Raw genomic sequence first — 16,575 nt, 5'->3', positions numbered from 1 at the left:
ATAGGTTTCTCAGGAGGCAGATAGGTGGTCTGATATTCTTGTTTCTTGAATTTTCCACGGTCTGCTGTGATCCACACAGTCAAAGGCTTTAGCTTAGTCAATGAAGCAGAAGCAGATATTTTTTGAAATTCTCTTGCTTTTTCTGTGATCCGACAGATGTTGGCAATTTGATCTCTGGTTCTTCTGCCTTTTCTAAATCCAGTTTGTACATCTGGAAATTCTCAGTTCACATACTTCCCATACTGAAAGAAGTCTAGCTTCTTTTCCATTCTGTTGTTTTGCTCTATTTCTATGAATTGTTCACATAAGAAGGCCTTCTTATCTCTCCTTGCTGTTGTTTGGAACTCTGCATTCAGTTGGGTATATCTTTCCCTTTCTCCCTTGTCTTTCCCTTCTCTTCTTTCCTCAGCTATTTGTAAAGCCTCCTCAGACAACCACTTTGCCTTCCTGCATTTCTTTTTCCTTAGGATGGTTTTGGCCTCTGCCTCCTGTACAGTGTCATGAACCTCCATCCTTATCTTCAGGCACTCTGTCTACCAAATCTAATCCCTTGAATCTACTTGTCACCTCTGTTGTATTTTTATAAGAGATTTGATTTAGGTCATACCTGAATGCCTGGTGGTTTTCCCTACTTTCTTCAATTTATGTCTGAATTTTGGAATAAGGGGCTTGTGATCTGAGTGAGCCTCAGTTTGCTCCAGGTCTTGTTTTTACTGACTATACAGAGCTTCTCCATCTTCAGCTGCCAAGAACATAATCAGTCTGATTTCAATATTGACCATCTGGTGATGTTCATGTGTAGAGTCTTCTCTTGTATTGTTGGGAACAGTGTTTGCTATGACTAGTGTGTTCACTGGACAAAACTCTGTTATCCTTTGCCGTGCTTCATTTTGCACTCCAAGGCCAAATTTACCTGTTATTCCTATACCTCCTTAACATCTTACATTTGCATTCCAGTCCTGTATCATGAAAAGGACATCTTTTTGGGGGGTTCTAGAAGGTGTTGTAGATCTTCATAGAACTGGTCAACTTCAGCTTTTTCGGCATCAGTGTTTGGAGCATAGACTTGGATTACTGTAATATTTAATGGTTACTCTGAAAATGAACCAAGATCATTCTGTTGTTTTTGATGTTGCACCCAAGTACTGCATTTCAGACTCGTGTTGACCGTGAGGGCTACTCCTTTTGTTCTAAGGGGTTCTTTCCCACAGTAGTATATAAAATGGTCATTGAATTAAATTCAGGCATTCCCGTCCTTTTTAGTTCACTGATTCCTGAGATGTTGATATTCACTCTTGTCCACTTCTGCTTGACCACATCCAATTTACCTTGATTTGTGGACCTAACATTCCAGGTTCCCATGCAATAATAATGCTCAAAATTCTCCAAGCTAGGCTTCATCAGTACATGAACCGTGAATTTGATGTTCAAGCGGGATTTGGAAAAGGCAGAGGAACCAGAGATCAAATTGCCAACATCAACTGGATCATTGAAAAAGCAAGAGAGTTCCAGAAAAACATCTGCTTTTGCTTTATTGACTATGCCAAAGCCTTTGACTGTGTGGATCACAACAAACTGTGGAAAATTCTGAAAGAGATGGGAATACCAAACCACCTGATCTGCCTGCCCCCTGAGAAATCTGTATGTAGGTCAAGAAGCAGTAGTTAGAACTGGACGTGGAACAGCAGACTGGTTCCATATCGGGAGAGGAGTACGTCAAGGCTGTATATTGTCACCCTGCTTATTTAACTTATGTGCAGTGTACATATTGAGAAATGCTGAACTGGATGAAGCACAAGCTGGAATCAAGATTGCTGGGAGAAATATCAATAACCTTGAATACACAGATGATGCCACAGTTATGGGAGAAAGTGAAGAACTAAAGAGCCTCTTGATGAAAGTGAAAGAGGAGAGTGAAAAAGTTGGCTTAAAACTCAATATTCAGAAAACTAAGATCATGGCATCTGGTCGCATCACTTCATGGCAAATAGATGGGGAAACAGTGGAAACAGTGAGAGACTTTATCTATTTGGGCTCCAAAATCACTGCAGATGGTGACTGCAGCCGTGAAATTAAAAGATGCTTGCTCCTTGGAAGAAAAGTTATGACCAACCTAGATAGTATACTAAAAAGCTTTAATAATGTCTCATTAAAAAAGGGACATTACTTTACCAACAAAAGTCTGTCTAGTCAAAGCTATGGTTTTTCCAGTAGTCATGTATGAATATGAGAGTTGGACTGTAATGAAAGCTGAGTGCCAGCAAGAATTGATGCTTTTGAACTGTGGTGTTGGAGAAGACTCTTGAGAGTCCCTTGGACTGCAAGGAGATCCAACCAGTCCATCCTTAAGGAAATCAATCGTGAATAGTCATTGGATGGACTGATGTTGAAGCTGAAACTCCAATACCTTGGCCACCTGATGTGAAGAACTGACTCATTTGAAAAGACCCTGATGCTGGGAAAGATTGAAGGTGGGAGGAGAAGGGGACGATAGAGGATGAGCTGGTTGGATGGCATCATCGACGTGATGGACATGAGTTTGAGTATGCTCCGGGAGTTGGTGATGGACAGGGAAGCCTGGCGTACTGCAGTCCATGGGATTGCAAAGAGTCGGACATGACTGAGCGACTGAACTGAACTGAGTATTGCAAGTTCCTATCCAGTATTGTTTTTTACCTTCACCATGAGACACATCCACAGCTGAGCATCATTTCTGCTTTGGCCCAGCAGCTTTATTCTTTCTGGAGGTGTTAGTAATTGCCCTTCCTTCTTCCCCAGTAGGGCTTCCCTGGTGGCTCAGAGGATAAAGCATCTGCCTGCAGTGCAGGCAGGATTCGATCCCTGGGTTGGGAATATCCCCTGGAGAAGGAAATGACAACCCACTCCAGTATTCTTGCCTGGAGAATCCCATGGACAGAGGAGCCTGGCGGGCTACAGTCCACGGGGTCGCAAAGAGTCAGACACGACAGAGTGACTTCACGTTCTTTCTTTCTTTCTTCCCCAGTAGCGTATCAAATGCTTTCTGACCTGGAGGCATCTTCTGGTGTCATACCTTTTTGCTTTTTCATACTCTTCATGGGTTTCTCATGGCAAGAAATCTGCAATGGGTTTCCATTCCCTCCTCCAGTGGACCATGTTTTGTCAGAATTCTTTGCTATGACCTGTCCTCCTTCGGTGGCCCAACAGGGCATGGCTTATAGCCTCATTGAGTTAGGCAGGCGCCTTCACTAGGAGAAGGCAGTGATACATGAAGGGGAGCATTAACTTTATCTTTTAGTAATACTTTGGAAACTCGTTTATGTTGTTGCATTTTGCATGCTAAGTCGCTTTAGTTGTGTCTGACTCTTTAGGACCCTATTTATTTACACCCTAAACGCAGTGTAGCCCGCCAGGCTCCTCTGTCCATAAGATTTTCCACGCAAGAAGAATGGGCAGCCAAACCAGGGATGGAACCCATGTCTCTTAGATCTCCTGCACTGGCAGGCGGATCTTTACCACTAGTGCTACCTGCATATTATCAGTAAATTATTTTTATTGCCAAGTAGTATATGATTATTTGGATTTACCACAGTTTGTTCATTCACCTGGCTAATGATCATTTAGTTGTTTTCAGGTTTTGAGTGTTAATAAAGCTGCTGCAAACAACATACAGTTCTCTGTGTAGACATATGCTTAATTTCTTTTGCATAAATATCTAGGAATGGAATTGCTGGGTAATATGAGACATGTATGTTTACTTTTATGAGAAACTGCCATACTGTTTTCCAAAGTGACTGTACCTTTTTTCAATTCCTACCAACTTTTCCCGTCCTTGCAAGCACTCAGTATTTTTAGATTTTGATGTAAGCGTTATTAAACGTATTTAGTGCTATGTCATTATGGTTTTAACTTCCAATTTAAAAAATATTTATTTATTGGCTTTGCTGGGTCTTGCGCTTTTCTCTAGATGGAGCAAGTGGGGGCTGCTCATTGTGGTACGTTCTCTTGTTGCTGAGTGTGGGTTCTAGAGCACAGACTCAATAGTTGTGGCACATGGGCTTAACCCACCAGGCACCTCTATCAATGGGGATTCTCTAGGCAAGAATACTGGAGTGGTTTGCCATGCCCTCCTCCAGGAGATCTTGCCAACCCAGGGATCGAATCCTGGTCTCCTCCATTACAGGCGAATTCTTTACTACCATCTGAGTCACCAGGGAAGCCGAAAAATACTTGAGTGGGTAGCGTATCTCTTCTCCAGGGAAACTTCCTGACCCAGGGATCGAACCAGGGTCTCCTGCATTGCAGGAGGATTCTTTACCAGCTGAGCTACCAGGGTTGCAACTAAGGGCTGGGGCAGCTAAAAGAAAAAAAAAAAAAAAAACGAGAGTGTAAAAGATTGGCTTTCAAAATGTTTTGAAATTACATGATTAATGACTTAATTATTTTTTCACTAGCATTCCCACATTGCATCAGATGGTAAATAATATGCCTGCAATTTAGGAGACCCAGGTTTGATCTCTTGGTTGGGGAAGATCCCCTGAAGAAGGGAATGGCTACCCAGTCCAGTATTCTTGCCTGGAGAATTCCATGGATAGAGGAGCCTGGACAGTTACAGTCCATGGGGTTGCAAAGAGTCGGACACAACTGAGAAACTAATGCACAATTGTCATAGCATTATATAAGTTTGTGTACAGCTAGATGTTTTGACCTACATATATTATGAAATGATTATCACAATAAGTGTTTGGCTATCCATCATCTCATACAGATAAGAAATTATAGGAATAGAAAGAAAAAGTTTGTGACGTGACCTCTTTGGATTTACTCTCTTAACAGCTTTCATGTATAACATAGAGCAGTGTTAATAACTTAAATTTATCATGTACCTTATATCCCTCATAGCACTTTTAGAAACTGTTAAAATACTTTTGTATTTTGGTAGGCTCCTTCTCTTAAGAGTGTTTTGTGTATTTTTTTGGCCGTGCTTTGTGGCATGCACAATCTTAGTTCCTTGACCACGGATGAAACCCCTGCCCTTGGCAGTGGAAGCATGAAGTCATAATCACTGGACCACCAGGGAATTCCCTTTAGAAGTCTTCAGCATCACAGATTTGTTCAACAATTTTTTTTAATCCTCTTAAGTACAAAGGAATGATAGATGCTGCAAAGAATCTCTTGAGCATCTCCTGGAAGCATAATACTGCCAGGCTTCTGTTCAGCATTAACTTAAGGAATCTTCCAAACAGGAGAGGGTTATGCCTGTGCACATGCACACATTACTAGGACTAAACGTGTTAATAAAAAGAGCCAAAGATGATACACATAGTACTTAGAAGAAGAAATGATTAGTCCTGCCTGAGGGACTTAGCTAAGAAAGCCAGGTAGGGTTGGAATAGGATCTTGAGTATGTTTTCGAAAAGCCCATGAAGGAGAATTGATGGTTTTGAAGAGATGGTCGTTCCCTAAATATTTTCTTTTTTATTAGTAGTTCTGATTTGGAATACTCACGTCATCTGCATGCCAGATTTCTGTTCCTGTTCCAATTCAAGTGGTACATTCTTTGTGGTAGGGCTATAGCATGTATCCGGAGAAGGCAATGGCAGCCCACTCCAGTACTCTCGCCTGGAAAATTCCATGGACGGAGGAGCCTGGTAGGCTGTAGTCCATGGGGTTGCTACGAGTCGGACACGACTGAGTTACTTCTCTTTCACTTTTCACTTTCATGCATTGGAGAAGGAAATGGCAACCCACTCCAGTGTTCTTGCCTGGAGAATCCCAGGGACGGGGGAGCCTGGTGAGCTGCCGTCTATGGGGTCTCACAGAGTCGGACGCGACTTAGCAGCAGCAGCATAGCATTTATCACATTAGATAATTGCATTTAGGAATTCTTTCTCCCACTGGACTTGAAATTTCTTTGGAGCAGCAGATCAAGTCTGTCATATTTACCTCTCTTTTTCCTTTCATAGTTTCTGGCACTTAGATATAGTATGTATTTAATAAATATTGAATAAATTTGTATTGTCCCACCTATTTATCCAGCTGGTGTTGAATGAAGTAAGACAGTAGCCTAGAGTATGAAAGATGCTAAGTGGTATGATACTCTTGCTTATTTGCTCAGTCGTGTCTGACTCTTTGCAACCCCATGGACTGTAGCCCTCCAGGCTCCTCTGTCCCTGGGTTTCTCCAGTCAAAAATTCTCGAGTGGGTTGCCATTTTCTCTGGGGGATGTTCCTAACCAAGGGATTGAACCCAAGTCTCCTGCATTGCAGCTGGATTCTTTACCATCTGAACCACCAAGAGCATAGAATTTGTTTAGAGAGGTGAGAAGTGTAGTGGAAGGTACATTTGAAATGTTGGTTAGGGCTGTGTATGTCAGCCTGGATTTCTCTGGAAGGTATAATACTTCAAACTGAATGCAGGTGTTTCAATTTTATGTGTACAATGATACAGAAGTTTGGAAGACTTTTTTTTTTAATGAGGGCATTAAACTTAGAAAAATTATTTCTTTTCGGTCGTGATGGATCTTTGTTGCTGTGTTGTGGGCTTTCTCTGAGTGAGCAGGTGCTGCCCTTCCTTGTGCTCCAGCTTCTGAGGTGGCTTCTCTTGTTGCTGAGCACCTGCTCTAGGCGCAGAGGCTCAGTAGTTATAGTGCACAGGCCTAGTTGCTCCATGGCATGTGGAATCCTTTCAGAACAGGAACCTCACCCCTGTCCCCTGCATTGGCAGGCAAATTCCCATCCACTGTACCAGTTTGGAAGGCTTTTGAGAAAGAATTGAAAGAGTCTGAATTTAGTGGGAAACAGAAAGGATGGATCAAATTCCAAGAGATTTTTGAGTTGTCAAGACTTTAGTTTGAAGCTTTTTAAAGAGGGCAAGTCACTCTTTAAAAGGGCCCTCACTCTAAAGAGGGCAAGGACTGAGCTTTAAAGCAAAAAAGGTGGTGGCATCATTAACAGAAACAAGGAAACTGCACTATCTGTATAGAAGAGAGTGTATGTATTGGTTTACTTATGAGATCCTGTTTGTGTATTCAGCAAGGGGTTAAGGTGTCAAATTTGAATTCTAGCAGAGACTACGTACAAATTTAGGTAAATCTGGGAGCTGAAGCTGTTTGATGATCAGAAATTGCCACATTAGAAGACAGACCTTGAGAACTTTGCATTTTAATGAGAAGGAAAGTTGCCTCATGGTAGAAATCTAGAAGCGTTAGGAGGAGGTGAGCATCAATGGTGATGCAGACTGGTAGAAGACTGAAGTCATTGGATTTTTGAGAATCGTGACTTTCTAGAGAATTACATTTAAGGGAGAACTTGGGTTATAATATTTGAGAGGGGAGTAGAGAAGGGGAAGACTAAGATAGATGCAGGGTTAGTAATTGAGGTCAGAATATGATTAATAGAGTGCAGAATGCATGATAGCTTCTTGGAAGAAAAGTTATGCCCAATCTAGACAGCATATTAAAAAGCAGAGACATTACTTGGACAACAAAGTTCCCTCTAGTCAGAGCTATGGTTTTTCTGGTAGTCATATATGGATGTGAGGGTTGGACTATAAAGAAAGCTGAGCACTGAAGAATTGATGCTTTTGGACTGTGGTGTTGGAGTAGACTCTTGAGAGTCCCTTGGACAGCAAGGAGATCCAACCAGTCCATCCTAAAGGATATCAGTCCTGAATATTCATTGGAAAGACTGATGCTGAAGGAAGCTGAAACTCCAATACTTTGGCCATCTGATGTGAAGAACTGACTCATTTGAAAAGACCCTGATGCTGGGAAAGATTGAGGGCAGGAGGAGAAGGGGATGACAGAGGTTAAGAAGGTTGGATGGCATCACCTACTCAATGGATGTGAGTTTGAGTAAACTCTGGGAGTTGGTGATGGACAGGGAGGCCAGGTGTGCTGCAGTCCATGGGGTCACAAAGAGTCAGACACGACTGAGTGACTGAACTGAACTGAGTGCATGATAAAAGTGAGAATTCAGGGGAAAGACAGGAATAAATAAAAAGATGTTTGAAGATACACAGGAGTTACATGCAGAGTTAGTGAATGACCTCTGAGATAGTTGAGGCTCTGTTAAATAGTGTGGAAAGCCAGATGTAATCAGGTTGGTATCTTGATGAATAAATAGGATGATATTGCTTTTAACTGACAGAACAAGAGTACCTTTTACACTGTACATTCCAGTGTGGCAATAGTCTCCATATATTCACGTGTTTTGGGAGAAAGTAGGACTTTATAGGGGAATTTGACATTCTGTAAAAAGGTGTTAGATGATAATTGCTCTTTGAAGATGATTTGAGGCTAACAAAGGCTAACAACTTTCTGAAGATTCTTTTTGTACATAAGTATTCTTAAATCTTGGCTATCTTTGTTGAATTATATAGTCTTGTATGCTTAACTAAAGATCACTTCTTAATTTGTGAGTTGAGAAATCACCATCTCAAAAGGTTAAGACTTCTTCATGGCCTTAGTTAAAACCCTTTCCTTACTTTCATGTTCAGGGTTTTATTTTATATACAAACATAAGTGAAAGGATCCAAATCCCGTGAATTTCTTGCCTGTGACTTGGGTTCTTTTCTGTGAATGCATTTCCCCACTCCAGGGGAGAAAACTGAAAGATGGCAGTTGTTTGTGTAAGTAAGTGTAAGTGTTAGTCGCTCAGTCGTGCCCAACTCTTTGCAACCCCATAGACTTCAGCCCACCAGGCTCCTGTATCCATGAGATTTTCCAGACAAGAATACTGGAGTGGGTTGCTATTTGCTTCTCCAAGGCATCTTCCCAACTCAGGGATTGAACCTGGGTCTCCTGCTTTGCAGGCAGATTCTTTATACGGACTGAGCTACAGGGGGGCCCTTGTAGCTTCCCTTGTTGTTTGTGTAGAATACATAAATTAACCTGTTGTTAAAAGTAAAGTGAGGTTGCTTTCCATACCCCTCCCCTCCATACTTTTTACTTTCTGGTTAATGTAGTTGATTTCCCATCAGTCAGTTTATATTAGCCCTCTAAATTGAGTCCATTTAAGTCAGTGTATTTAATTGGAACACCGTCCTCTATGTAACATCTTCATTTCATCTATATTTCCTTTGGGAGTCTACCTGTAACTTTTAAAAACTGGACTCTGCACAGCCTCTTCTGTATAGCTGTTTGTTTAGGCTTTTACCAGGTTAGCACTGCTTTATCTCATTCCCCATTCAAAGTTCACTTTTCAGGTTATCTCTTTTTGAATAAATGTAATTTATTGACTAAACAAGTAAAAAGTTACCCCCACCGCCAGTTTCCTCTGCCTGTCTCTCTGATCTAAATTGATGATACTGTGGCTTCATGGTCATCAACTTCAGTGACTGTAAAGGTAGTGGGCAATGTGCAGCCTTTCTTGAACTTTGTTACAAAAACTCCATGTATTTTGACCTTTCTTTGATATTGATTTGTGTGACACTTTTTTTTTTTTTTTTTACTTTGGCTATAGGTAGGTGACAAAAATGGCAGGTGAATGTGTACTTTATAAATGTGATGGGAAATTGGGTTAAGTAACAAAGTCTCACTGAAGAAAATCTGGAAGTAGAGAAGAAAAAAAGGGAAAAGTGAGAATCCCCAAACACAGAAACAATGCCTAATAGTGTTTTTTGTCATTGACCTTTGAACAAAACTGTTTTGTACATAATATTTTATTCAGAGGGTAAGTTAGTATTTTGCCACAGCTTAACATCAGTTGTTAACAGTAGTATTAAATGTGCATAATTTCCACATTTTTGTTGTTTTATAAAATTTTACTAGATAAATCTCCTGTTCCTCAACCTTGCCTATCATTCTTAATAAAAATACTATGTTTTTTTTCTTCATTCCTTTTTAAGTTTATTTGGCTGTGTCTTCGTTGTGTGGTAGAGGAGCTTTCCTTGTGCTTGGGCTTTCTAGTTGTGGTGCGTGGGCTCAGTGGTTGCAGTGCTCAGGCTTAGTTGCTCTGTGACAGGTGAGATCTTAGTTCTCAAACCAGGGATCAGCCCCATCCCCTTGCATTGCAAGGTGGATTCTCAAACATTGAGCCATGGGGGGAAGTCCCTGCTTCATTTCTTTAAACATAGCAAATAAGTCTCTTTATGCCTCAGGATTTGTTAATTCTTATTGTTGGAGGTTTTTAGGTTTGGGGGAAGCTAATGGCACCTGAAATGACTGTGTCTGATTTTGCTTTGTGCTTTAACTTTTTTTTAATGAGTTATTTAATTGTAGGTGGCACAAAATTTAAGGTAGAGCACAGATTGAAGGACAGACTGCCTGGATTCTAGGCTGGGTTTACTTTGACCTCACAACTAGGATAGAAATGACTAATGGGGAACTGAAGGGATAAGCCGCTGTGAACATTTCTTTTCTTGACTGTGCCACGGGCTCCAAGACAGCATTTTATTCTAGCTTATTTGTTGTTTAGTTGCAAAGTCATGTCCAACTCTTTTGTGACCCCATGGACTGTAGCCTGCCAGGCCCCTCTGTCCATGGGGTTTGGATTTCCCAGACAAGAATACTGGAATGGGTTGCCATTTCCTCCTCCAGTGGATCTTCCTGTTCCAGGGATTGAACCCACTACTCCTGCATTGGCACATGGATTCTTTACCACTGAGCCACCAGAGAAGCCTTTTATTCTAGCTATAGGTGGCAAAAAAATGTTATGGAAGAGAATGCAGGGTTTAAACAGCAGTGGAAGTAAGGATTACCATCACCTGAGGCATAAGGAACAGCTTTGTGCCAGATTTGCAAATTCTGCTTCTGGCCCGGGGCGCCTTCCGTATGGCCTTCGCTTTTAGCTCCTCCAGCTTCTCTGCTCCTCTTTTTGTTACTGCATGAAAGCCTTACCTTCCTCTTCCATCTCCTTTGCCTGTTTCTGGCTGCTTCAAGGACTTCTTGCCACTCCCCCTCCCCCCAGACCCTGGCACTGGAAGCAGTTAGGCATTACATAAAAATATAAAAAAAAAATTTTTTTTTTTTAAATATCAACTGAGAATTTCAAAACAATCGCAAAAGGAGAAACAGGGGACCTAATACAGCATTGTGTGAAAATTGAGTTGGGAGTCACCAGGATTAATTTAATAGAGTTTTATCTGTAGGTTCCTTTATGGCTCGTATCTGATTTTTATTAAAAAGCATCACAGTTGTAATGATAATGGTGGGCTATCTTTGTGAAATTTTTTAAAAGGGGACCTACTTTGAGGGAATTCCCTGGCAGTCCAGTGGTTAGGACTTCTCGCTTTCACTGCCGAGGGCATGAGTTTGATCCTTCACAGAGAGCTAAGATCCAGCAAGTTTAGTGCAGCAGAAAAACCCACGTTGAAGTTTATTTGTTAACAGGAATTTAAACTGCATCTTGATTTGCTCAGTAATTTCACACACACAAACGTGTGTATATATGTATTTAAACTAGTGATACTCATATAGGAATGGAAGAGAAACTTCCATTTCTCTTAATTCCTAGAGTTACGACTTTTACTGTTTGGAGGGCTATAGACATAAATTATTTACTTTAAATGATGAAAGACTATGTTTCTATTTTTATTTTTTACTTGTTTATCTTTGAGAGCTGGGGCTTAGAGGTACGTTTAGGTCGCACCTAACCCATTCTGTTCCCTGTTTGCTTGTCTGTATTCCATGATTGATTATAAACTCCGAGGGCGAGAGTCCTGTTCACTGAGGTATCCCACTTACTATGAACGGTGCCTGACATGTAGTTAGATAATTAAAATGTGAAACACCATTATCTGAGTATTTAGAGTATTGCTCATTTTTAATGGTAATTGTTATGATTTTGAAACAGTGCAATTAATCCCTAGAAGGCTAGAGTATTACATAAAGAAGACAAAAGCTAGTGCTGTCTGTAAGTGTGATCTCCCAAGCCCTGAGTTGCACCCTCTGCCTAGTTTCCAAAAACAAACCATTAGAGTCTAAGAATGTAGGAGATAATGTTCCCTAAAGGAAAAATATACTATGAGTAAAAAGACTTTATTATGGTGCCACCTAGTCTGAGACAGCACTGGACATGCCACTTCCCCTTGTATTGAGACATAGGGAGATCAAGAAATAGAGACATAGAGACAAAGAGGAAATGGCAAATGTTGGAGGTTATAAGTAGTTATTGGGAATTTATTATTTTACTGTTATTTTTTAATAAGTGATATTTTATTTTCATTTGAATGGCTAAGAAAATTTGCTTCATAGTATTTAACAAAGATGACTTTTAAGAGTTATTATTCCTATGTTTGTTTCCCTAGTATTTGACATTGTGCAGCAAAGAAATGGTTATGGAGAAGCCCAGTCCGCTGCTTGTAGGGCGGGAGTTTGTGAGGCAATATTATACTTTGCTGAATAAAGCTCCAGAATATTTACACAGGTAAATTTTAATTGGATTATTTACTATTTTTATTTACTTTTATTTTCTTGAATATGACTACATATAAATTTTGTCTTTCCTGTCTCCTCGTGTCCTGACAAGTATCTTTACAAAGCTCATGCAATATTTTAACAAACTGATGGCATAAAACCCATCTTTTTCAAGTTTCTTCCTTGAATGAAATCTACAGTAAGAAAAACACTTATCAGATCCCATTATATAACACATTCACATCTGTATACCCACTTACACATACACAATTACATAGTCTGGTAGTCTGTGTTTCTTTCTTTCTTTTTTAAACTGCAGACTTTACCAACTAATGGGTTCTAGTCTTGATGGAAATCACAGGTTAAGTTGTTTCGTTTGTTTTTTGTGTGGTTTTTAAAAGTTCTCTGTAGGAAATGAATCAGTTAATTGATTTCATTTGTGAAAATTCCTTCAGATTGATTCACAAGAGAATATTCCTTTGTGAGGTGGCAACAGTAGCCTTGTTTACTAGTTTGGCAAGACATGTATAAGCTTACTTTTTTCTGGAGATTGAAATGAAATTGATTTATATTATGAGTAGTATTTATAATTTTTGTTCTACCTGTTGTATTTTTTAGTAGGTCAAAGATAAGTGAGACCTTTGTAAAGATTAGGCTGTGCCAGCGTTTGTTGTAGAACACACTAGCCAGATGTGTACTTCAGTGTACTTAAGGAGAAGTACCTCATTGCTGCTTCGTATGGGAAAAAATGTTAAAGGACTTTTCTCTTTTATATATAGGTTCTCTTTATAAATGTGCTGGGCATTGTGCCCTGCCATGGTTAAGCATGTGTGTAATATTCCCTATGTTATTCCAGGAGACATTTTTAGATAACTAACGCTGCCCCCCAGAAGAATCAGTATCTGTACATTTTTCTGATTGTAAAAATAAAAACATTCCCGTTGACAGTATATGTGAGTTTGAGGGAGAATGGAATTATTAAGGCTTTTTATTATCTGAAATTTTGTCTTCACAGTGTAGGTATTAGCATTTTTAACTTTTCCTTTTTATAACAAGGAAAAACAAGACTCTCTACCATAATTTCAGGTAATAGCACAGACTTCTGTTTTATACTTAGCTTGTATAGCAGACTTCCCTATTAATAAAAAATTTAAGTTTGTTTAAAATTTTTCAGTTACACGGTAGTGCATATCCTTCCTTATACGTGCATTTTTGGGCATCTTTCTAGTTGTTTCCTTAGGATAACTTCCTAGAAATAAAACTGTTAAATCAAAGATATGATTTTCTCTAAAGCTTTTCTTAATGCACACTTAACAGCCAAATTGTCCAAATGATAACTGTATACATGCTTGCCAGTAGTACATGGGAGAGAACAGTGTAAACATAAAAAAAAATATGGGTAGTGGTTAAAAGCATGGGCTCTGGAGCCAGCTGCTCTGACTTGATAGGTGTGTAACATTTGAGGAGTTAATTTAACCTCTTCTGAACTTCATTTTGTTCATTTAGATAACAGCACTTAGGTTAGTCCTGAGGTTGTTAGACTAGAATGAATCAATACATGGGTAGTGCACTGAGAAAGTTGTTTGTCATAGAGGAAGTCTTCCATGTTTTATTGCAGTAGGAGCTGAGTTCTCTTTATGAAAAAATTAATTTTGCATATTTGATAACCTTAATTTAGGAAGATCTCCTAGTTGCTTTATGTTAATACCAGAGAAACACTAATTTATCATGTGCTTAAGAGCAGTATAAAAATATTGAGAAATTAGATGCTAAAATAATATATATGTATTAAACTTGATCTCTGAATTACTTCAATTAATTTAAATCTAAACTTTTAACCTTAGCCTTTGGAATTAGTAGTCATTTGGAACTCTTAGTAGAATGAATGTTAAATAGTATCTGATTCCAAATAGATCTAAAGAACTGAGTTTTTATATTTGACAAAAATGGGTAAATAAATAGCAGCATCAGTATTTAGAATATATTTTGAATGTCTCATTTTCCCACTTAACAGCATATAGATAACAGTAAGATGAGAATAGCTAAAGACAGCATAACTAATAGCCAGGCACACTAAGAATTTTATGTCATTGCTCATTTAATCCTTATAATAACTCTGTGGAGAAGTTACTCTTGTTCCAAGTTACCAAGGAAAGTGAACTTGAAGACTGTAAGTCTCAAGGTTACACAGCTGATGAGTGACAGAGCTAGACCTGGAAACTAGCTTTGGTTAATACCAGGACTCTACTCCCTCTTAGACTTCTTTCTCTTCATAACTTAACGTTAATCATTATCAATGCTTTTTCAGGTTTTATGGCAGGAATTCTTCTTATGTTCATGGTGGTGTAGATGCTAGTGGAAAGCCCCAGGAGGCTGTCTATGGCCAAAATGTAAGTGTCAATTTCATATACGTTTAAGATTATTTTAACTTATTTAAACTTTAACTTGTTTAAGTTAAGATTATTTTATTTAAGTTAGAGAGTTGGAAAATAGCCTTCTTGTGCCCATGGATTTCTTCTTAAGTGTGATCAGTTAGCTGTGCTAAAATTTATGTTGCAATACTTGTCAAATGTACTTTGAGTTCTTATAAACATTGATTTTGTAGGAAGCACAGTATTAACATTGGCATGGGTACAAAAGAGAAAATGGGACATTTTTATATCACTGGTTTATTTTATACCTGAAACAGTTGAGACAGTGTATAACATTTATAGAAATGTGGGCTAAACCTTATGTTACAGGAATGAGTAGAAATATATTCCTTATGACTTTGTAGAGGATGTGGGATTTCAGCTAGTCTCTGAATTATAGGATTGGCCTTACCAAACAAGAGGAAATTGGAAGAAAAAATGCAGACAGCAGTAAAGTAAAACCACGTGTGAGGTCATGTAGTAGTCAACATAGTTTATGGAGCATGGGTCTTTCAGTAATGCATAGCATGGTGGAATGGATTCAAATGAGGCAGAGAGATTAAGTAGTTAGTATTCTAGAGTTGTGAGGAAATTGGTGGAAGTCTGTAGTATTGAATAGGTAACTTAGTATTAAAAAGGTAATGCAATATCATGAGTTTGTATTTCCTCTCTACCTTCTCCTAATAAAGGATATACACCACAAAGTATTATCTCTGAACTTCAGCGAATGTCATACTAAAATTCGTCATGTGGATGCTCATGCAACCTTGAGTGATGGAGTAGTGGTCCAGGTCATGGGTTTACTGTCTAACAGTGGACAACCAGAGAGGAAGTTTATGCAAACCTTTGTTCTGGCTCCTGAAGTAAGTTTTCATTTCAATTAATTTTCATTTATGTGATTTCATTTTGCAGTTAACTAGTTGCTTGAAGTGGCTAGAGTTTCCTCTTACAGGTATAGGTATGCATGTAGCTGTTTTTGAGAAATCTATGTTGGACCTGTTCGTTTATTTGAACTTTCTGTGCTTTGACTATTTAGCAGAAAAAATGAGATCCTGATACAGATGTGCAAACAGATGATTAAGATTACAGAACTAATATTAAAAGTATGTTATTTAATAGTTTGAAAGTAGTCATTTCTTGAGTTTAGGTATTCTGTGATTTTCTTTATATTAACATTATAGCATGTTCAGCTTTGGAAAATTATATTCAGTATATATTATTTCTGTATTAAAATAAAAACTTTATTCTCTTTATGTCATACCACGTTTATGGGTATTTATGGAGTATTTGGGTGTTTTTTTAATAGGGATCTGTTCCAAATAAGTTTTATGTTCACAATGATATGTTTCGTTATGAAGATGAAGTATTTGGTGATTCTGAACCAGAACTTGATGAAGGTGAGGTTACTTTTAAGATACAAGGCTTTTGTTGGTATCAGTACTGTTTAATGACATGTAAAGTGTGAAACTTACAGAAATTTGACTCTGTAAACTGAGTCAAAGCCCCTTTGCTCCTTTTTGTTCTTTTTTTTTTTGCTTGTTTAAAAAACAGATGTTCTTTATATAAAATTCATACACAGAAAGTGGAAAAAAATCTCCCTCAATGTCATTCTCTATAGATAACCAAGAATTTGGTGCCTACTACAGAATTTTGTTGTATTCTATACCGACTGATACTTTCCTAAAAGTGGAAGTAGCTGATTCAAAGCTAGGCCTTTTTTTCATCTAATGTATCTTTGTTAGCTGTGGATATTTTTTTGTCTATACCATAATTATTTAATCTTCTATTGATATACATCAGCTTGTTTCTGATTCTCTGTCATTATTG

The 16,575-nt window shown here is 38.7% G+C and overlaps 1 protein-coding gene across 8 annotated transcripts in view; it reads left to right on the top strand.

Moving 5' to 3' along the window:
* The window catches only part of G3BP2 (G3BP stress granule assembly factor 2), a 91,384-nt gene that overhangs the window by 61,937 nt on the left and 12,872 nt on the right, over positions 1–16,575 (top strand). For 7 of the 8 annotated variants that reach the window (XM_055588822.1, XM_055588820.1, XM_055588819.1 and 4 more), the window contains 4 exons: positions 12,229–12,347; positions 14,646–14,727; positions 15,438–15,611; positions 16,055–16,145. In XM_055588822.1, the coding sequence (XP_055444797.1) occupies positions 12,253–12,347; positions 14,646–14,727; positions 15,438–15,611; positions 16,055–16,145 (442 nt within the window). In that variant the 5' untranslated portion in view covers positions 12,229–12,252. The remainder of the gene's footprint in view (positions 1–12,228; positions 12,348–14,645; positions 14,728–15,437; positions 15,612–16,054; positions 16,146–16,575) is intronic. The other variant, XM_055588823.1, reaches the window with a different exon arrangement.

The sequence above is a fragment of the Bubalus kerabau genome, chromosome 7 (assembly GCF_029407905.1).
Source record: "Bubalus kerabau isolate K-KA32 ecotype Philippines breed swamp buffalo chromosome 7, PCC_UOA_SB_1v2, whole genome shotgun sequence".
Classification (NCBI taxonomy): Eukaryota; Metazoa; Chordata; class Mammalia; order Artiodactyla; family Bovidae; genus Bubalus; species Bubalus kerabau.
Note: the sequence above shows the minus strand (reverse complement) of the source record. Positions and strands in the feature narration are given on the sequence as shown.